The sequence below is a fragment of the Phyllostomus hastatus genome, unplaced genomic scaffold, assembly GCF_019186645.2.
Source record: "Phyllostomus hastatus isolate PE091 unplaced genomic scaffold, TTU_PhHast_1.1 phas_contig_86, whole genome shotgun sequence".
Classification (NCBI taxonomy): Eukaryota; Metazoa; Chordata; class Mammalia; order Chiroptera; family Phyllostomidae; genus Phyllostomus; species Phyllostomus hastatus.
In genome coordinates this window covers 32,194,492-32,217,778 of record NW_025333977.1, presented here as the reverse complement: position 1 = coordinate 32,217,778, position 23,287 = coordinate 32,194,492, and the positions used below count along the sequence as shown (strand labels likewise).

The 23,287-nt window shown below is 38.3% G+C and overlaps 1 protein-coding gene across 4 annotated transcripts in view; it reads right to left on the bottom strand.

Moving 5' to 3' along the window:
- The window catches only part of YEATS2 (YEATS domain containing 2), an 85,188-nt gene extending 61,948 nt beyond the window's left edge, over positions 1 to 23,240 (bottom strand). For 2 of the 4 annotated variants that reach the window (XM_045851326.1, XM_045851329.1), the window contains exons 1-6: positions 23,066 to 23,240; positions 15,057 to 15,174; positions 10,754 to 10,851; positions 10,236 to 10,328; positions 6,628 to 6,873; positions 5,027 to 5,142 (exon numbers count right to left, since the gene is read on the bottom strand). In XM_045851326.1, coding sequence (XP_045707282.1) covers positions 5,027 to 5,142; positions 6,628 to 6,873; positions 10,236 to 10,328; positions 10,754 to 10,851; positions 15,057 to 15,156 — 653 coding nt within the window. In that variant the 5' untranslated portion in view covers positions 15,157 to 15,174; positions 23,066 to 23,240. Of the gene's footprint in view, positions 1 to 5,026; positions 5,143 to 6,627; positions 6,874 to 10,235; positions 10,329 to 10,753; positions 10,852 to 15,056; positions 15,175 to 22,861; positions 22,921 to 23,065 lie in introns of those variants that run through there. The other 2 variants (XM_045851327.1, XM_045851328.1) reach the window with 2 other exon arrangements.
- Between the last annotated feature and the right edge of the window lie 47 nt (positions 23,241 to 23,287).

Below are 23,287 nucleotides of genomic sequence, written 5' to 3'. Positions count from 1 at the left end.
AAAAGCAGATGAGGAGGGTACACTTAGAAACCCATTTTACATGGCCACCAAAGCCAAACAAGGACATCACAAAAAAATTAATTACAGGCCAATAAAGCCAAAAACCCTCTACAAAATATTAGCAAACAAAATTCAAGAGTACATTAAAAGGATCATACACTATGATGAAATGGAATTTACTCCAGGGATGTAAGGAAGCTTGACAGCCATAAATCATTCAGTGTGATATACCACATTCATGAAATGAAGGATAAAAATCGTATGATCATCTTAATAGATGCCAAAGAGACATCTAACAAAATCAACATCTATTCATGATAAAAACTCAGTCAATTGAGTGTAGAGAGAGCACACCTCAACATAATATAGGTCATGTTCAACAAGCCCACAGCTAGTATCATATTCAAGGGTGAAAATACTAAAAGCTTTCCTCTAACATCAAGAACAACACAAGAATGCTCATTTTCACCACTTTTATTCAACACAGTATTGGAAGTCCTACAGAGCAATCAGGCAAGAAAAAGGAATAAATCAGGAAGGAAGAGGTAAAACTGTCTCCATCTGCATATAACATGATATTGTATATAGAAAATCCTAAAGACTCTCCCCCAAAACTGTTACAAAAAATTCAGTAAAGTTACAGGATATAAAATTAACATAAAAAATCAGTTGTGGTTCTATACATTAACAATAAAATATCAAAATGAAAAACGGAGATAATTAAATTTATAATAGCATCAAAAACAATAACATACTTAGCAATAAATTTTCACCAAGGAGATGAGAGACCTGTACATTGAAAACTGTAATACACTGATGAAAGAAACAGAAGATACAAATAAATGGAAAGACATTCCACGTTCATGGATTAGAAGAACACTGTTAAAATGTCCACACTACCCGAAGAGGTCTAGATTCAACGCAATGCCTATCAGAATTCCAAGGGTATTTTTCACAGAAATAGAAAAAAATAATCCAAAAATCTGTATAGAGAAAAGGACAAAGCTGGAGGAATCCCACTGACTGATGCCTTCAAACTATACTACAAAGGTACAGTAAGTAAAACAGAATGGTGCTGGCATAAAAACAGACACATGACGATGGGACAGAATAGAGCCCAGACATAAACCCATGCATATATGGTCTATTTATATATACAACAAAGGAGCTCATATATACAATGGGGAAAGATAGTCTCAAAAAATGGTGCTGGGAAAACTGGACAGCCATGTGCAAAAGGATGAAACCCCACCTGCACCATATACAAAAATCAACTCAAATTATGATCAATGACTTAAATTTAAGACCTACAACTAACCAACCAACCAAGAAAAAACTCCTAAAAGAAAACATAGGGAGTAAGCTCCTTGACATATGTCTGACAAATGATTTTTGGGATTTGACACCAAAAGCACAGTCACCAAAAGCAAAAGTAAACAAGTGGGGCTTTCATCAAAGTAAAAATCTTCTTCACAGGGAAGGAAATCATCAACAAAATGAAAAAGCAACTTACAAAATAGGGAAAAAAGCTTGCACTCCTAATAAGGAATTAATATTCAAAATAAGTAAAGGAGTCACATAATTTAATAGCCCCCAGCCCCCAGAAAACAAACAAAAAAAATGATTTAAAAATGGAGGAACTGAACAGACATTTTTTTCTGAAGACATACAAATGGTTAACAGGTACATGGGAAGCTGTTCAATATCACTAAACATCAGGGAAATGCAAATCAAATCTGCATTGCATCATCACCTCACATCTGTGAGAATGGCTACTGTCAAAAATACAAGAAGTCACCTGAGACTAATACAAAATAATACTGAATGTAAACTGTAACTGAAAAATAAAATTTTAGAAATACAAGATATAATAAGTGTTGGCAAGAACATGGAGAAAAGGGAAATCTTGTGTACCATCGGTGGGAATGTAAACTGGTGCAGATACTATGGAAAACAGTATGGAGGTTCCTCAAAAATTAAAGAGAGAACTACCCCAATTTTGTGTGTATACATACATGCAAAGACAATGAAAACAGGATACCGCAGAGATGTCTGCACAGCCACATTCACTGCAGCATCATTTACAACAGCCAAGACAAGAAAATAAGTGTCCATCAACAGGTGAATGAAGATGTGATTTTTATTTACTTATATGTACACACACGTGTGTGTGTGTGTATATATATAATGGAATGTTATTCAGCCATGAAACACGGTAAAAGGAGTCTGTACTTGTGACAACATGGATGGACCTTGAGAGCATCATGCTAAGTGATATAAGCCAGAAAGAGAAAGACAAATAGTGCACAGCATCACTTATATGTGGAATCTTCAAAAGGTTGCCAGGGTGGAGGGTTGGGGAAAATACAGAGGCGCTGGTAAGAGGGTACTAACTTTCAGCTCTAACAGAGGATCTAATGTATAACATAGTGAATATAGATGGTAACATGGTACTATAAATTTGCTAAGAGAATAGAACTTAAATGTTCTCACACAACTATAAAAAATGATCAACATGTGAGGTGATGATAGGTGTGTAAATTAACTCGAGAGGAACCCAACGATCACAATGTACACTTTGAATAACTTATATTTTTGTCAATTATACCTCAATAAATCTGATAAAACTTTAATTTAAAAAATCTGAATTGCAGCAAGATTTAACAGCTATATCAACTAACCAAAATGAGTCTTTGCAGTTAATTCTTTTCTTTTAAATGTTTTTTGGTCTATGGGGCACTGTTTCATGTTCTGATTACTATGCAATTTTAAAAAATCTACCTCACTTTTCCCAACAAATGGGTACATGATATAGAAATAAACTGATAAATATTTTATTCTTAGGTTAGGGAACCTCAACCAGGGGTGTCCAACCTTTTGGTATCACTGGTCACACTGGAAGAAGAGTTGTCTTGGGTCACACATTAAATACACAAACACTAACAAACACTGATGAGCAAAAAAAGGTTTTAAGTCAAACCCCGTTACAATTTTGTGTTGGACCGCATCATAGCCATCCTGGGCTGTATGCTGCCTGCGTTTGGTTGGACACCCCTGCTAGACTCTGGGTTGACTTCATGCAGGTTTCAGGGTGTTAGAACTTCAGACTCTTCTGGTTCCTACTCATTGCCACCAAGAATGTTGCAACTGGTTTGGCCTTTTAAAAGCTCAAACAAGTCATTCCCTTAAGTCCTATCGATAATAAAACTAGTATCTTTAGCCTTCTCTTTTGCAGTTGTTTTTATTTCATAAAGCCCCTTATTATGTTCTGTTGGAAATGTGACAATGACTTTTTATGCGGGTTGTCTGTCCATGGTTATCCTTGGTGATGCGGTGGGTGAAGTTGCCTAACCTACTTCTTCTTCAGCAATATTCTTGTCCAGTCTTGACTCTTTGCTCTTCCATATATAAAACCAGCCTGTGAATTTCATGAACCCTATGGGACTTTAATCAGAATATCTACATAACAATTTGACAGTACCGAGCCTTCCTATTCACGAACATGGTATACTGCTCTATTTAGTTATTTCATGTCTTTTAATAAAGTTTTTATAATTCTTCATGGAAGACCAACACATATTTTATTATATTTGCATTGCTATAGCAAATACAGCTTTTAAAAATCATGTTTTCCAATTTTGTGGCTGTCACACAGAAACAATAGGCTTCTGTGTAGTTATTATATTCAACAATCTTGCTGACCTCTCTCATTAACTCTAAAACTTTATTAAAAATTGTTTTAGATTTTTCTACACAGACAACATGATCTGTTAATGACATTTTGTATTTTAGTTTCTAATCCATAATTTTTTAATTTTTAAAATTTCACATAAGTATCTCCAAAAGCAATGTTTAATAGTAGTGACACTAGGCATTTACTTCTTCCTATTTTTTTCAAAAAATATTTTATATTTTAGAGATAAAGGGAGAGGGAGAAAAAGAGGGAGAGAAATTAACATTGCTTGGTTGCCTCTCTCACATCCCCAAGTGGGGACTGGGACCTGGCCCGCAACCCAGGAATGTGCCCTGACAGGGAATTAAACCTGAGGACCTCTTGGTTCGCATCGCAGGCCAGTGCTCAACCCACTGAGCCACACCACCCAGGGCTTGTTCCTAATTCTAAAGTGAAGACTTCTAAGTTTACCATTGAGTATGACACTTTGCTGTAGGTTTTTTGAAGATGTATTTTTTAAGATTTTATTTATTTATTTTCCCCAGATAATGACTGTAATTCCAAATCCTTTATTTTAATAATTGAATCTAATTACAACTAATTCCATTAGTGGATCAATTTATTCTTCAATCAAATATTTACTGAACATCAACTACTTAAGGTACAAAACAAATAAGACATACTTTCTACACAAAAGAGATTCCAGTCTGACTTGGGGAAAATATATGAATATAGGAAATGATTGCATGAGAAAAATGACAAGAGAAAACAGAGGAAGTGTACCTAATGAGGCTGGAAAAGGCAAATAAGACTTTTTGAGGAAATAATATTGTTACACTATTTGAAGATCTATATCTTTACCCATTCACAGGTATTTGGCAAACATGCTACCGTTCCCACAAAACAGCCTGAGATCATACTGTTAAAGAGATAGCCCTTCAACTTGGAAGAATTGTCTTCAAGGACTGCTCTGCAACTGTCACTACAAATTTAAAACATTTCAATTTGGGCAACCAAATACACATATTTAGGAACTAGCTAAGGCCCCTAAGGTTAAAACTAGGTCAGAAGGAATAAAAAATTCCTTTACACTTATCCACACTTACATGCTTGTGTAAAAGCACGTCTTATAAATTTTTACCAAGCCTAATTTTATTCTATATCATAGATTAACAGACAAATTAAGGCAGACTCTCAAGTCTCTGAATCTGAATTTACTTTTAAAACAACTAAGAGTTTGGAAAAAGGAATCCCTGAGATTTCTATCTACTATAATGCTATGATAAGAGTATGCCAGAGTTCTAGTAACATAAATGGATAACTGAAAATGAGACAATTCAACTGGATACTCACTTGGACACATTGCCCACTACTATTGTTTTCTTTACAAAAAGTCGTGAAGTCTCATCTCCTGTGAGATCAGCATTCCGCTGCTCTGTTTTATGGGAGCCAGAAACACTAGAAGGGTCCTGAAAGAAATCATAATTTTCATTTTCAATCTGGAAAGCTTTTAATAGGCAGGAATTGCAAAATCATACAAGATATGAATGGAATAATTCAGAATTTTATTACAAAATTCTGTGGCTTTGTGGCACCTCATAGCATAAAAGAACAATTTTACTATCATTTTTGCATTAGTTGAGAAAAAAAGTTTTTACACTAGATTTGCACGTGTACGTGTTTTTTTTTAATAGGCATGTACATCTGCTTTGTATATGCAAAAGGATGTGAAGGGATACGCAGGAAACTACTACAATGGTTACATCTGGAAAATGGCAATGGGGAAAGGGCTCAATGGAATTTACTCTTTTCAAATGTCTATACTACCAAACATTTTCAGTGATAAGTAATATAAACACATTGATTAATTTAAAGTTTGACTATGGAGATAGACTGCCAGGGTTTAAAGTCTGGTTCTTGCATGTACTAGATGCAAAAAACTTGGGTAATTTTTTAACTTCTCTGTCTCAATTTCCTCACCTATAAAATAAGGGTAATAGTTTTTACCTCACATGATTGTTTTGTACAGTTCTTAGAAAAGTTCCTGAAACACAGGAAGTACTAAATATCTATTATATAAACATAAGCATGTATATTACATAAAAGATGATAAATTCTTAAATCCAATGACCAACACAACCTAAATTTTTTTTAATTATAAAAAGAAAAACATATACAGTATTTTCCCAGAAATAATACTGAAAAAGACAGTAAATCCAAGCATTAAGATTTTGATTTTGGATTGGTGATGTTATGAATAATTTTCCTATTCTTTTTACGTTTCAGCAATGAACACATGAATTTATAATCAGAAACTTTTAAAAATTTTATTTTTATCAAAAATAAATCATATCCTTGACGTCTGAATATGTGGAAAGCAACCTTGAAATGTGCTCCATCACACAACACCTGCCTGAGAAGAACCATTGGTTTCATCTCTACAGCCAAACATTATACCAAGAACTTCAGAGCAGGGTCACATGACAACTCCACAAATTAGTAGGATCCAAGAGCAATAAATGGTTTTCAATTCTATTTATAATTCATCACATTTCCTCCAGTTATCAAGGCATCTCAGAGTATAAAGTTTCACAGAGGAAAATGCTGAAGAATCACTGCTCTTGAGAACAAACATGACAGAGTGGAAGACTCTGGGCAAAGTCACAGCACTGCCAGCTCCTCAAGGTTTCTTTCCGATCTATGGGAGTGGCACCAGGAGTTGTGCCGTGCACACCAGCCCTGAATGTTAAAACCAGAAAGACACAGGTTCTGCTACTCCTGGACAAATATAACATTAATGTCACTGAGACTCAGTTTCCCCATCGCTAAAAGGAACATAATTAATTAACTTATTTCCCAGGGTTCCAAGGAACGTTAAATGAAATAACACATGCATACTCCAGTAAGTACTAGTTCCCTTCTCCTTTGGTTCCCTCCCCTCCATCCAACTATACCCTTCCAGTATTTCGACTTGGCTTCTGTTCCATGTTGTTTGAGAGTCTTTCCTCTATATCCATATTGCTGTTATTGTCTTTGTCGGATAAGAAGTCATTGTGCTGAGATAAAGAATCACTTTCAGAATGATTAGCTGATGGTGTTTCTGATCTCTGATTGGCAGGAGATGACGACCTGGATGGTGATTCCAAGAATTTCTTGATAGCAGGATGATTAAAAACCATTGTATCACATGTTTTTGATCCCTGCAAAAACAAAAGCAATAGAAACAGTCAAATTCACCAAAAGTAAGCACAATTTTGATCTTTCTAAAACCCTTATCTATTTTAGGATCATGCTTACAATCTTTCAAAACCTCTCCACCACAAAATGAAGTCCAAACTCCTTAATGTGGTCTGAACCAAAAAGAGTGATAAATAATTATGCAAAGGTACTAAAAAACCAAAAGCTAAAGATACAAGTCCTCTGAAGGTAAATGAAAAATAAAGGTAAATACACAGTAACATATGAAAAGCAAAATTTGACTTGAAAAAATTTCACATGGCTTTATATAAACAACAGCTCTGAATAAAATATTCCTGTAAGAAATATAAGAATAAAAAATATATGCATATAGAATAGAATGCTTTATAATGATTAATACTGACATAAAGTTTGCCCTAAATTCAGTACTGAAGGCTAGGGTGCTTTTCTGTATCTCGTTACAGGCATTTAAAATACAGTGTGTTCTGTTATATAATGTGGTACTGTAGCTGCCTCCTAGGAAGCCCAGCTTTTAAAAACTGTGCTATTAAAATAATTGTTTTAGAAAGAAAAAAGGAGCTTGAGACTAGTGTCCAGGAGTCAAAGCAACAAAGTTGTTGAATTTCAATAATAGAGGTATCTTTTAGAGCTATAAATTCACTTTGTTACAATAAACTAAAAATAAATGACAGATCATAACAGACAAAATATACTTAAATATCCTTGAATACATCCTAATCTGAATATAACAAGATAAAAATCAGTGCATTTCTAGACCATAAATAGCACAATTTAAAACTGCTAATAGTAAAACAAGAAAGAAAAAAGGAAGAAAACATTAAATGAAAAACTAGCTCTTCAGACTAGCTACAGTCCTTTGTCATGCAGCTACCAGGTCATGATGTCCATCTTGCTGAATCCAAAAGCAAGCCACATAACAGATGACATAAGAATCTTCTCTGGGTGAAATAGTGTCTCCCAAACACTCCTGTCCACCCTAACCCTGTGAATGTGACTTTATTTGGAAATAGGGTCTTCACTGATATGATCTGGTTCAGATGAAATCATCTAGATTAGGGTAGGCCCTATCCAATGACTAATGTTCTTTCAAGAGGGAAACTTGAACACAGAGTGTAGGAAAAGATACACAAAGGGAAAACATCCACATAAAGACAGAAATTAAAGTGATACAGCTACAAGCCAAAGAACACCAAAAATTGCCAGTAACCACCAGAAGCTGGGAGAAGGCTAGGAAGAATTCTTCCCTAGAGCCCTCAGAGAGAGCACAGCCCAGCTAACACCTTGATTTTGGACTGCTAGAATCCAAAATTACGACAATAAATTCCTGTTGTTTAAAGCCAACCAAGCTGTAGTAATTTGTTATGGTAGCTGCAGAAACATAGTTCAGATGTTAATGTTTTTTATGGAAACTCCTGCAATAGAAGAAACAGCTATCTGCCATCTAAAATAATACTCCAGATATCTCGAGAGTATCTACATCAGGACTATGACATCAGGAGTATGGTCAATGCCCAAGCATCCTAAATCTCCACGGGACATGAAAGCCTAAACATGAAAGGTACCTCTCATCTGTCAAAGCCACAGGGAACGGAGCAAAGCAGTATACCTTCGTACCTCCCCTCACTCTCACAGAGCCGGTAGTGTCCAAAAGAAGAATTACCTACTTCTAACTGGAAAAAGACATTTTTAAAAAAACAAGGTTATATTAAAATTATCAAAATGTCAAACAATCTGCTCTGCTTCTGTCTAAGCCTACCCCCATCTTGTAACTGGTGCCTTCTAGTGGTGATCACAGTAACCAAATGATTACTCTTATTACCACCATGAACCTGACTATTACGTCTCCTGATGTGAAATACACAGTGTCACCTATGAATTATTATCGACAAAAAGAACCTTAATATAATCAAATCTTTAGACTTGACTTCCAGTTTACAGAAAAATAAAGGGCATGAAGGAATAACCCAAGGGAAAAATGTAAACTCAAAATGTGGGACAGTCTACAAGAAAAATGGCCTGGTCTCTTCAATTCAGTCAGTATCCCGGGGGGGAAAAAGATGGAAGAATCAGTCTCGGTAAAATGAAACTAGAGAAACAAAAGAATCAAATGTAGCCAGGAACTTTAATTAGATCCTTGTTCAAAAAACAAACCAACCAACTTTGAAAGATATTTTGGGGACAACTGAGAAGATCTGGACTGGTTAACACATAATATTAGTGAATCATTCTCTCAAGTAATGTGACTACTTACAAGAATGGCCTTTAGGAAACACATATTTAAATATTAGGGATAAAGTGTCATGATGCCTAGGACTTACTTTCAACTGTTTTAGAGAAAAATAAAACAGATAAAGAAATATGGCAAAATGTTAAAACTGCTGAATCTAAGTAATACATTATTAACAGGTGTTTATTTAACTTTTTCAGTATATTTGAAATTTTTCATAAAAAGTAGGGGGGAAAGTCAGCTCTTTGAACAGGGCAAATCTGAAGCAAAAAAATGACCATTCATTAGTAGTAAAAGGTCAAATGAAAATTAATCAATTTATAACTTACTCCAAAGCCAACCACAATCAAGTGAAGAGGAAAAAGGCAAGTTATTTTTGTATGTGCAAAGCCTAACAACACAGCTAAATATTAGCAGAAGTGGGATTAAGTAGAAAAGAAAAATATGAATTAGGGTTATTGACAATATAGAGAGGTATGAGAATTAAAGAATTATGGTTGCCCTGCTTCATGTGACTCAGTTGGTTGGAGCATTGTCCCATAACTGAAGGCTGCAGGTTCAATTCCTGGTCAGGGCACATGCCTAAGTGGCAGGGTTTGATCCCTGGTCCGGGTGTGACCGATCCCTGTCCAGGCTCGTGCGAGAGGCAACCAATCGATGTTTTTCTCTCACCTCTATGTTTCCTTCTCTCTCTAAAAAGCAATGAAAAAAAAATGTCCTCAGGTGAGGATTAGGGGAAAAAAAAAAAAAGAATTATGGTTGAGCACAGTAGTACATTCCCAGGAAAGCTAGCTACACTTCTTGAATTCTGAAGGTCAATATAAAAAACATTTCAAGCCCTGGCTGGGTAGCTCAGTTGGTTTGAGCATTGTCTGATATGCCAAGGTTGCAGGTTTGATCCATGGTCAGGGCACATACACCAAACCACCAATGAAAGCATAAACAAGTGGAATAACAAATTGATGTTTCTCTCTCTCTCAAAATGAATCAATAACATTTTTTAAAAAGATTCTTAAAAAAAATGTTTCAAAGGCAAGAATTCCACATCAACATTAATTTCTCCTTCATTCAACAAATATGAATGGCCAGAAATGACTGCATATGAGGAAAACTTACCTCAGAAACTTTTAGAAGTCCTGCAGAAGCATAGTAGTTCGCTACAATACAGGCACGAAGTTTATCCATCATCCTTCTTGCCTCAATCAGTCGCTAAAAACAAATGTTTCTCATTACTTTAAAAAATGGAAATGATAAGACAAATATATGAGTAATTCATAAGAAATGCAAACCACCAAAAAAAGCTCAACCTTGCTAATAATCAAAGACAAATAAAAACGGCCATTTTCCACCTATCAGATTGGCAAAAGATCTGAAAGAATGACAGAACCCAATGCTTTTGCAAGAATATACAGACACGCTAATATTTCTATTTATATGTACATGTGCACCGTCACTGAAATGTCCACAAAGATTTGAGCACAAGAGCAAAGAGGGATTATCTTTTGGGGTAAAAGTTGAGGTAATTTTTAAAAATTATCTTTTCCTGCAATTTATTAAAAAAAAAAAACCAAAGTCAAGTCATCATGTACAGATTGTTTTCAATGTTTTTTTTTTTTAATTTATCATTATTATACCTGGTCAATGACTGCAATTTCATGTTCCTTATTCTTCATTTCAAGTGCAAACTGTTCCTTGATGATAGTCTCAATCTTCTGTACAGCAGCATCTCGAGCTACACAAGGAACACAAAATAATCCAAGGTCTAATTATCAGTGGTTGTCTTGATTTAAGTCAGCAAGCACAAACGAAACCCAGGATACAGTTACTCTAAAGTAGAGAAACCTAGTGGCTATCACCTTAGCCAATGATGGAAAGTCAACATCACTAATACTGGGGCAAACTGACCTTGTGTGTTGTTTTTTTTTAAAGTGTTTTTTGTTTAAGATTTTATTTATTTTCAGAGAGAGACAAAGAGGAGAAAAACATTGATCTGTGAGAGAAACAGTGATAGGTTGCCTCTCGCACACCCCCTACTAGGGACCTAGCCCCGCAACCCAGGCATGTGCCCCGACTGGGAATCAAACCAGAGGCCTTGCAGTTCACAGGCTGGTGCTCAATGCACTGACTCATACCAGCCAGGGCCGACCTCATGTCTTTTAACTACATCACTCTGTGTCATCTCTGCCAAGGAAGCTGAATCAAATCACAGGGACATCAGACAGACCTGAAGGACATTCTACAAAGTTTAACTGGCCTATATAATTCCAACACTACTATTTTTAAAAATATTTTATTTACTTATTTTTAGAGAGAGGGGAAAGGAGAAGGAAAGAGAGGGAGAGAAACATCAATGTGTGGCTGCCCCTCACATGCCCCTTACTGGGGACCTGGCCTGCAACCCAGGCATGTGCCCTGACTGGGGATCGAACAGGCAACCCTTTGTTTCACAATTCAGTGTTTAATCCACTGAGCCACACCAGCCATGGCCCAACACTACTATTTAAATATAAAGTCAAAGAAAGGTTGAGGAGATTAAAAGAGATATTGACAACTAAATGCACTGTGTGATCCTGGACTGGATCCTGGAGATGGAGAAACAGTTATAAAATTCAATACTAGGACAACTGGTAAAACTTGAAAATGGACCACATATTAGATAATGTAATGGATAAATGTTAACAGTTTCCTGCTTTTGATAACTGGACTGTGGTTATGTATGAGAATATTCTTAGGAATACACAGAAGTGTTTACATGTGTCCAATTTATTTCTCCATGATTTAGAAAGCATGCTGTTCATATGTACCTGTGTGTACATATATACACACACACACACACGCATCTGTGTGTGTGCACACTGGTACTTGGAGGTGAGGAAGAATGATAAACCAAATGAGGCGAAATGTAAACAACTGGTAAGTTTGATTAAAATTATACAGGTACTTCTTGCAATTTTCCTGTGTGAAATTAAATCAAAATTAAATTACCAAAAAATAAAAAGAAACCCATGAAGATTCCAAGAGAAATATCTGGTAACTCAGGGAGAAGAAAGCAGGGAGTTAGCTGCAACAGCAACGTAAAAACACAGGACGGTTCCTTCTATAGAGAAGGATCCAGCGAGCCATTCGGCAGTTTCTGATCACAACTGTCCAAAGGCATGAGTAAAAAAAGGATTAAAAAAAAAAAAGGAAATGCCTCTGAAGGTTACCAAATTCAGATGATGACTACTCAAAGTAATATGTAACTCTTATCAAAATAGGAAGTTTCATACCAGAGTATTAAAAAAAAAAAAAAGAAGAAGAGCTACATTACTACTTGAACCACCTGAGATTTTGCAAAATGATCCTGTATTTGTAAGATGAAAAAAAATCACCAACCATGCTTTGGGGTATATAAAAAATTGCAGAGAAAATTTGGACTCTCATTACCCAAGTCACTTTCTTCCCAGAAATATGCCATTAGATTGGCAATTTAAAACCAGTAATAAGATAAACATTCTTTAAAAAAAATTTTTAATCCTCACCCAAGGACATTTTTATTTCATTGCTTTTAGAGAGAGAGGAAGGGAGGGAGAGAGAGAAACATCGATGTGAGAAACATTGACTGGCTGCCTTCCATACACACCTGGACCAGGGACTGAACCCACAACCCAGGTACTTGCCCTGACTGGGGATCAAACTTGCACCTTTTCAGTTATGGGACAATGCTCTGACCAACTGAGCCACACTGGCGAGGGTGGTATAAACATTATTATAGGTATGTCTGCAGAGGCAAATGACTGATTTTTTTCATATTTGAGGTAAAGACTATTTTCTATTATTACTGTATTTATCCTTGTTTATGCAGAAACCAGCAGATACGCTTCGAGAAGACTGGAGGTCTCCCAGGAGACAAAGATCACTGAAGGCTGTTTTATCCTACATTCCTCAAAAATAAACTCTCCTTTTTTAATAACTTTATTTCTTTCTTTTCAGACAGAGGGGAAGGAAGGGAGAAAGAGAGGGAGAGAAGCATCAATGTGTGGTTGCCTCTCACACACCCTTCACCAGGAACCTGGCCTGCAACACCAGCATGTGCCCGACTGGGAATCGAACCAGGGACCCTCTGGTTTGCAGTCCACTGAGCCCAACCAGCCAGGGCAAAAAAACCCCACTCTTCTAAATGATCCCTTTCACGGAATAAGTAAAAACAAAACAAATAACAAACAAAATAAGACGATATATGCAAAGGAAGCACCCAACCAAATCTCTTTTGAGAAAAATTCTGAAAAATAAAAAATATGGCCCTGGCTGGTGTGGCTCAATGGATTGAGCACCAGCTATGAACCAAAGGGTCACTGGTTTGATTCCCCATCAGGGCACATGCCTGGGTTGTAGGCCAGGTCCTCAGTGGGACCACATGAGAGGCAACCACACACTGATGTTTCTCTCTCTTTCTCCTTCCCTTCCCCTCTCTCTAAAAACAGGTAAATAAAACCTTAAAGAAAATAAAACTATGGTTGGGAATTAGATAGCTATGGGCATCTAAAGAGGAAGAATAGCAAATTGTAACCCAATAACAAAAAACTGTCCCTGCATAGGCTAAGTATTTGGGAACTTTAACCTGAAATTATGATGTTTACTAAAACATTTAGGTTTTCTTATTCTTGCTTTTAATTTTTTATACTTTTGAGTTTCATGATATTTTCACATTTATTTGGCTTGTTTCTGAAAGGAAATGACATTTCCTTATAAATAAAATTACAGCTGAATGGGAGGGAAAGTGGCAGTGAAATATTTCACTGTTTGGAATTAGACTTGATAATTTTGACCCACAAGGACTTTGGGGGTGGGGGGTGGTGACAGTACGACTCCACTGCACGTGGAGGCAGGAATTCTCTTTACTGCTTACACCCTAGGGTTCCCCATCCTTGTGGAGCTCCAACACCTTTTCTGCGACTCTGATGCCTTCTTTACTCGGCTGTTAGTATTAACATATAGATTTATTATTTAAAGGAACAATAATAAATTTCAGTAATAATTTGTGTCAAAAACTCAAATTTAGCACCTTTTTGTGCGAAAGCTTAAAATATTCTGGGTAATTAGAGACACTTAATTGATTATCTGCTCTTCAACTAATTACATGATCTTGAACAAGTAATTTAATGCCCTGGAGCCTAAACTACTAGCCCCTATGTGCAGGGGTAAACCAGATCAATGTTCCCCAACTTTCCATCATTCACACACCACCTTCAAGACACCTACCACGTTGGAGCACCATGTGAAACATCTACTTAAAACAAGTAATATTTTAAAATAACCTCAGCCTTATCTTGGCAACAGCAGTTGTGAAACCATAAGTCTCATGAAACCATCATCCTTTCTATGGACATTGAAATAATTTGTATATTAACATAAAAAATCAGTCCCGACTGCTATGGCTCAGTTGGTTGGGCACCATTCTGCAAAGCAAAAGGTCACTTGTTTGATTCCGGGTCAGGGCACCTGCCTGGGTCGGGGCGCATATGAGAGACAACTGATCAATATTTCTTTTACACTGATGTTTCCCTCCCTCCCTTTCGCCTGCCCTTCCCCTCTCTCTAAAAATAAATAAAATCTTAAAAACAACAACCCTGAATCCAGTAGCACCTGTACTCATCTCATACAACACCACACGGTAACACACATACCGTAAGACTTTAGGGTTACACCTGGCACACAATGGTAGCTAAAACTTACAGCCTACCTCACTACTGATGCTTTTACCGCCTTCCTGACTGTTCCTTTTGTGTACACCACACGTGGTGTGCTGCTGTTCAACAGAGTGCTCAGTTAATCCCGCTCATAAACCTCTTGGAATTATATATGACAGTGGAAATGCATTTCACTTTAGCTCCTATAAACCTCACAGGGAGACATGTGCCAACACAGAAATAAGTAATTGCCCAAGTGAATTTCTACCTGAACTCTCAATTGCTTTGTGCCGCTTATTTGGAAGGGCCACAGATACATCTTCATAGTCAGGGTCAGTTTCTTTGAGCGTCCGCTTGATTCCAGACATGATGACATCCGCTCTTCACTGTGAAGCATTAATAAATTAGTTAATAAAATAGCTTGATATTGGTACTTACAAATACATGTGTACATATCCCTTTTAAAGCCAAAAGCACAACTTCACAAGTTTACTAAGAAAGAAGAAATTATCATCCTCATATCATCGTCTGTTCTAAATCATGGGTTTCCTTTCAACAGAAAACCCTTTACCAAGGCAGCACATTATTTGGACTTTTCAAAAGAAGCCAGGTTTTCACAGAATGGCCCTTAGAAGGAAAAGGAAAAGGAAAAGGAAAAGGAAAAGGAAAAGGAAAAGAAAAAGAAAAAGGAAAAGAAAAAGAAAAGGAAAAAGGAAAAGAAAAAGGAAAAGGAAAGGAAAAGAAGAAGAAGAAAAAAGGAAGAGATGGGGAAGAAAAGAAGGGGAAGAAAAGAAGGGGAAGGGAAGGGAGTAGAATTTAATGAAAACATGGTAAGCCCACACAGTTATCTTGGGATTCATAAAGTATCAAGCATATTATAAAATATGAGCAATATAAAGTCTCAATAAACTATTATTATTATACAAATCCTCTCTGTAGTATTTACACAGTACCTGCTACAGAACAGGTACTCAATAATAAATATTATTACTGCTCATTTATTGTTACTTAAACACAAATTGTATAGACATATTAAAATCCAATAAATTTAGATCTGCACTGTCCTGATTAGCCACTACCAATATATATGGTTATTTAAAGTTAATTAAAATGAAGTGAAACTTAAAATTTGATTCTGTCCCACATTTCAGTATTTCTCATTTCAGATCTAGTCACCGGTAGCTAGTAGATACTATCTTAAATAGCACAGACATAGAATATTAATATAATTCTAAAGAGTTCTAGCCCCAGCTGACAGGGTTCAGGTGGCTGGGTGTTGGCCTGCAAAGTGAAAGGTCACCCATTCGCTGGTTTGATTCCCAGTCAAGGCACGTGCCTAGGTTGTAGGTTTGGTCCCCAGTTGGAGCAAAAGGCAACCAATCAATGTTTCTCTTCCTCTCTTTCTCCCTCCCTTCCCCTCTCACAACAAACAAACAAACAAACAAACGTTCTACTGGACACCACTCCTCTTCTAAACTGTGTTTCATTGAGCACTTGCTACTATGTCATGAGTCAGTGCAGGGTGTGCTGGCCAGCCCAGCACTGTCCAAAAGAAATGTGAACCACAAACAAAGTTAGTATCTTCTAGCAGCCACACTTAAAACACGAAAAAGAAATGGGTAAATTAATTTTAATAATATATTTTATTCAACCAATATACCCAAAATATTATTATGTGAGCAATGTAATCAATGTAAACAAATTAGCAATAAGATATTTTACATTTTTATCTTTATACTTAGTCTTTAAAATCCCGTGTATATTTTTATTTTACCATTATATAAGAAAGTAAAACTACCCTGTTATCACATCCATTCAAAGAAACTAGTCTGAGTTTTTGAAAAGGTTAAAAACCAAAAAGAAAACCTTTTAATATTCTATACTTTGAAATAACCCCCAAGAAAAAGAATTTTTAATTGTATAATTGAAATTACAAAAATTATGTAATATATAGCCACTAGAAATTCTTTGTAAAAGGTTTTAGTCAGAGGAAACCTAAAACACAGTCCTAGAATCCTGTCTTGCAGACACATCTTACGAGATGTGGCCAGTTCTTGGGGTAAGGAGTAAAACAGAAAAGTAAGGCCACTGAAAAATTTGCTATGTACTTTATAAGGTATCTTCTCAATATAAAATTCTATGGTCCTTATGACACTTGAATCTCATCAGAACCACTGAATTTTGTGCTCTCTTTCAAGATGACTTTGCCCATCTGATTTTAAAAGGGGGGAGGGGTGGGGAGAGGAAGCACAATCATTCTCCAACTGCTTCCATATACACAAATGTTTCTAAGATGTTAATAATGATTTTATAAATTCTTTGGCCCTGTTTCTACAGTCTTCATACAAACAACATTATTCACAACAGCCAAAACATGGCTGTTCACTGACACTTGGATAAAAACAGATATAGACACACACTGGAGTATTATTCGGCCTTAAATATTCAGCCTATGACACAAACCACAACATGAGTAAACCTAGAGGATGTTATGCTAAGTGAAATAAGCCTGTCACAAAGACAAATACTGTATGATTCCACTTTGTCGGCTACATATTTTTATTATCTAAAGAACTCAACAATAAATTAGGGGATTTCTGGTCAAGATGGCAGTGTGTAGGCAGACATGACTTGCCTCTTCGCATAACCACATCAAAATTACAATTAAAATATATAACAACCATCACTGAGAACCACCAGAAATCGAGTTGAATGGAAATCTGACAACTATGGAATTACAGAAACCATATCCATCCAGACTGCTAGGAGGGATGCCCCCTAGCCCACAGTTCCAGTGCCAGGAAGATAAATCCCCACAATTTCCAGCTGCAAAAAGCCACAGGGATTGAATCAGTGGAAGAAACTTCTAGAGGCCCAAGCAGTTACTCTTATAAAACCCACACATGGACTCACCTACTCACTCACTGCCTCTGAGCTTCAGCACCAGGGTGGCAGTTTGAAAAGCACCCCTGGTATACAGGGAGAAACTGACGTGTCTGCCATTAAGGCAAACAGAAGTCATTGTCTCTTTTCAAAACCGTCCCTGCACATATCTAGTAAACTGATGCCGTATCTGAGACTCCATCAACCTGGTTAACAGTGTTTGAGCTGCCTTGAAGATCCCCAGAGACTCTGTCCCACCCAACTTATAGGACCACCCAAAATGCTTTTCCATATGAATAGCTGGTCTTGGCCCATACTGCACAACTTCCTAAATCCCATCAAACAAGCAACAGCTGACCTCAGTGAGCCCCAGGCTGAGCACTAGCAGCAGCCAGGCTAGATTCACAGCTTGGCTTCGCCTAGGAATCTCCAAGCCCAGCACAAGTAGCAGCCATCTCAGATTGCTTTATAGCTCAAGCAGAGTGACCCTAGGCAAAACACAGATAGGGGCTGACCTTGGCCAGCACCCCCCGGGGAAACCCCTGAACCAGCACATCCAGTGGACAGCTACAGACCACACTGGAGCACCACCCTGCCCCTGCACAGCTGATCCTCCATGGAGGATGGAGGTAGGTGGTCAGTGGTCACAGCCAAACTCTGCAGCTGACTGGCCTGGTAAATCCCTCCCATTGATCTGCCAACAGCAAACAAAGCTCAACAACAAGAGGAGGGTGTACTCAGCCCACACGAAAGGTGCATCTCCAGTACCCAGCTTGCGTGATAGGGGGAGGCTGTGCCACTGGACCTTACAGGACACCTACTACATTAGGCCACACTATCAAGACACAAAGTAGCTCTATCTAATACACAGAAACAAACACAGGGAGGCTCTCAAAACAAAAAGACAAAGAAACAACCCAAATGAAAGAACAGATCAAAGCTCCAGAAAAAAGAGCTAAACAAAATGGAGATAAGCAATCTATCAGATACAGAGTTCAAAACACTGGTTATTAGGGTGCTCAAGGAACTTAGTGAGGACCTCAACAGCATAAAAAAGATCCAGTCAAAAACAAAGGATACACTAATTGAAATAAAGAACAATTTACAGGGAAACAGCAGTAGAGTGGATGAAGCTGAAAATCAAATCAATGATTTGGAATAAAGAAGCAAAAACAACCACGCAAAACAAAAAAAAGAATCCACAAAAACAGGATAGTATAAGCACTCTCTGGGACAACTTCAAGAGGTACAATATTCACATCATAGGGGTGCCAGAAGGAGCAGAAGAAGAGCAAGAAACTGGAAATCTATTTGAAAAAAATACTGGAAGACAACTTCCCTAATTTAGTGAAGGAAACAGACATGCAAGTCCAGGAAGCAGAGTCTGAAACAAGATGGATGCAAAGAGTCCACTCCTAGACACATCATAATTAAAATGCCTAAAAATAAAGATAAAGAGAGAAAAGAGGTTAGTTACCAACAGGGAGTTCTAATAAGACTTGTTACCTGATTTCTCAAAAGAAACTTTACAGACTGGAAGGGATTGGCAAGAAATATTCAAAGTCATGAAAAACAGGGACCTATAGCCAAGATTGCTCTACTCAGCAAAGATATTTTGAATTGAAGGGCAGATAAAGAGATTCCCAGACAAGAAAAAACTAAAGGACTTCATCATCACCAAACCATTGCTATATGAAATGTTAAAGGGACTTATTTATAAAAAGAAGATCAGCCCTGGCTGGTGTGGCTCTGTGGACTGAGCACCAGCCTGCAAACGAAAGGGTCATGGGTTCAATTCCCAGTCAGGGCACATGCCTGGGTTGTGGGCTAGGCCCCCAGTAGGGGTGTATGAGAGGCAATTACACATTCATGTTTCTCTCCCTCTCTTTCTCCCTGCCTTCTCCTCTGTCTAAAAATAAAATAAATCTTTTAAAAGATAAAAACCATTAACAATAAAACAGCAAAAAATACAAATCTATCAACAACGGAATTAAAAATAAAAACTAAGCAAACAAGAACAAAGATGGAATCATAGATACAGAGAAGATTTTGACGGTTGCCAGGTGGGAGGGGGGTGTGGAGGAATAGGTGAAGGGGTGAGAAGATTAAGAAGTACAAGTAGGTAGTCACAGAATAGCCATGGGGATGTCAAGTACAGTACAGGAAATGGAGTAGCCAAAGAACTTATACACGTGACCCATGGACGTGAACAATGGTGGAGGCACTGCCTGAGGGACTGTGGGTGCTGCGTGGATGGAGGCAAAGGGGGAAATCAGGACAACGGTAACAGCATAAGCAATAAAGTATAATTTTAAAACAAACAAACAAGAAATTACCCTGGCTGGTGTGGCTCAGTGGATTGGGTGCCAGCCTGAGAACTGAAGGGTCACTGATTCGATTCCCAGTCACAGGCCTGGATTGTGGGCCAGGTCCCAGTTGGGGGTGTGTGAGAGGCAACCATACAACTGATGTTTCTTTCCCTCTCTCCCTCCCTTCCCCTCTCTAAAAATAGTCTTTTTAGAGAGAGAGAGGGAAGGGAGGGAGAAAGAGAGAGAGAGAGAAACATCAATGTGCGGTTGCTAGGGGTCATGGCCTGCAACCTAGTCATGTACCCTGACTGGGAATTGAACCTGCGACACTTTGGTTCACAGCCTGCGCTCAATCCACTGAGCTACGCCAGCCAGGGCACTAAAAATAAATAAAGTCTTTAAAAAAAAAACACAAGAAATTATAAAATGACAAAAAAAAAACCCCACAGAAGACAGGAACAGAAATTCCTAAGTGATCAATAAATGGGGAAAAAAATCTTCAACCATATTAGTAATCAAAGAATGGAAAAAGACGTAATTTTTCATCTATCAAATTTAGTTTTGGAGTAGATGGAAATAAAGTGTCTTGAAGAAGGGACACTTTTCTAATTCATATTCACTGTCTTCACTTCCTCACATTCCATTCAATTATTCCAACCTGTTTCCCACCTTCCACTTCTAGAACTCTGGAGAGTACTACCAGTGACCAAACCCAATAACCTCCACAATGTACCCTGGTTAGGTGGCTCAGCAGGTTAGAGCACTGTCCTGTATCCAAAAGGTTGTGAATTCAATTCCTACTCAGGGCACAGACCTAGGTTGCCAGTTCAATCCCCAGTCAGGGTACACAAAGAAGGCAACGGATCAATATTTCTCTCTCTCTCTTAAAATCAATAAAAACATATACTTGGGTAAGGATTAAAAAAGTAAATAAACCCGCCATGATGCCAAATCCAATTGCACATCTTATAAAAAACATCTTAGAAATGCTGATAAAAGGACCAATTTTCCATCTTCCAGAAACTTCTCTCTTTTGGCTTCCATGACACCTGTCTCTTACTTTTGCTCTTACCTCACTGGCTGTTTCTTCCTGTTCTGTGCTCAATTTTCCTCCTCTATCAGACCTCACAGTATTGGAGTGCCTGAGCCTCGATCTTCACCTCTTATTTATACTCTTTCTCCCTAAGTGACCTCATATAGTCCCAAAACTTTGGCATCATCGATATAACTGAGCACTCCCAAATTTTTATCTACAGCTCTAGGCTCTTTTCAATGAGTTTCAAAGCTGGACATCCAACTGCCTCCTCAACATACTTACTTCATAACTAACATGCATCTCAAATTTAATACATCCAAAACAAAACTCATGATATTTTTTTTTTTTTTTAACTACTGACACTATTACATGTACTCCCATTTATCCTCTTTGCTCACCTCCACCCAGACCCCGCCCCCATTCCCTCTGGCCATCACCAGGCTGCTGTCTGTGTCTTAGACTATGCATACATAGCCTATGTTCTTTGGCTAATCCCTTCCCCTTCTTTCATTCAGTCCCCTCCTCTCCCCTCCTCCCCGACTCCTGACAGCTGTCAGTCTGTTCCATGTGTCCATGCCTGTGTTTCTATTTTGCTTGTCAGTTTATTTTGTTAATTAGATTCCATGTATAAGTGAGATCATATGACATTTGTCTTTCTCTGACTGGCTTATTTCATTAGTATAATCTTTCATAACTCATGATTTTTCCCACCTCAAATTTCTCTTCCATTTTTCTCCTCAGTAAATGGCACCATCTAGTCCTAGATGCTCAAATACTGAAAAGCAGACACCTCCCTTTCCCTAACCAATCTATTTCCAAGTCTTGTTCATTCTTCCTCCAAAATATCTTTTAATCTTTTTACCCTTCCTATATCCATGGAGGGTGGAGTTCAAGATACTGCAAACACTATCTTAACTGGTCTCCACTGGTCTCCACATACCAGTCAGATTATGAGCCTCACCTACTTGAAACCTTCAAAGAATTCCCATAAAACTGGAATTCTAAACAGGGCAGTCTCTGCTCCTATCTTTGAAAGACTATACATAGCCAGAAAAAAACACTCAGTGATAATCTTCGTAGACAGGGAAACTATGGGTACTTTTTCTCTTTTTGCTTGTCTATTTTTACATTTTTCCATGATGAATATTTGCTACTCGCTTATGAAGAAAGAGGATACGACAGTGCTGAAATACTACACATTCCATTGCATTTTACATGCTAACCAGAAAAGGGAATGGGAAATTGTGGGTAGTCTTTAATTGTTATAAGTTATGAGCTTTGATGAAAATACTAGCTAACATATATAACTCTAAGGATTATTGGCTACATTTTCCTCTACTTTCTATTTTTAACACAATTGCATTCATAACAAGAAAAAAATGTTTTGATATAAACCTCATTGTCTTCTGCAATCTGGCCACAACCAACCAAACCAGCCTTTTTCCCAAGTACTCACTTTCCCAAGCTTTCCACTCCAACCCCGCACTGTCTCACACTTTCCTGCTTTGACGCGGGCACCATCTGTGGAAGATCCTCCAACCTTTTTAAACCCTACTTATCCTACATAGAGGAGGGGGACGGTAGGGATGTGACAGGTTGGAGGGAGATTCCAGGATTCTTGTTGGTAAATGTACAACTTGCTAGAGCTGGGGCCAAATCTCGACTCCAATCCCATCACAGGCCACCAAGCTCAACACTCTCCGGCCACTGAGGCTCAAGGGACCTCCACCCTCTCAGTGAGCGTTGAGCCCCTTAGAAAAGGAACCCCCCTCCCTGCAACATACACACACACACACACACATTCCGGGTTCCCGCTTCGGAGACTCCCTGGACATTCACACTCACCCAAGAGCCAGTGTCTTCCTACAGATCCTCCACTCTCTGCGGTCACACACGGCCTCCCTCTGCTCCACACCCGGGGCCGCGCGGCCGGCAGCCGGCGGAGTGGGGGAAGGGTGCGCACGTGCCCGCGCCACCCCCGCCCAAACAAGGCCGGGGAGAGCGAAGCGCGCTCGCTGCGGGTCCCATCCCGCTCCCGCCAACACTCACCCTTTCCTTGGACTCCGACAGGAACACAGGCCGAGCCGGACTCCGTGAGACAGAACGGGTGAGGTGACGGAGCGAGCGAAACTCCGCAAAGCGCAGCCACCGCCACGGAGCCCCACCGACCCCTGAGTGCGCGGAAGCACTAGGTTCTGTGTAGCCCGCCCGGCCCGTTCGGCCATGGACGTCACCAGCAGGGGCGGGGCAGGGCACGCGCAGCGGTGGCGC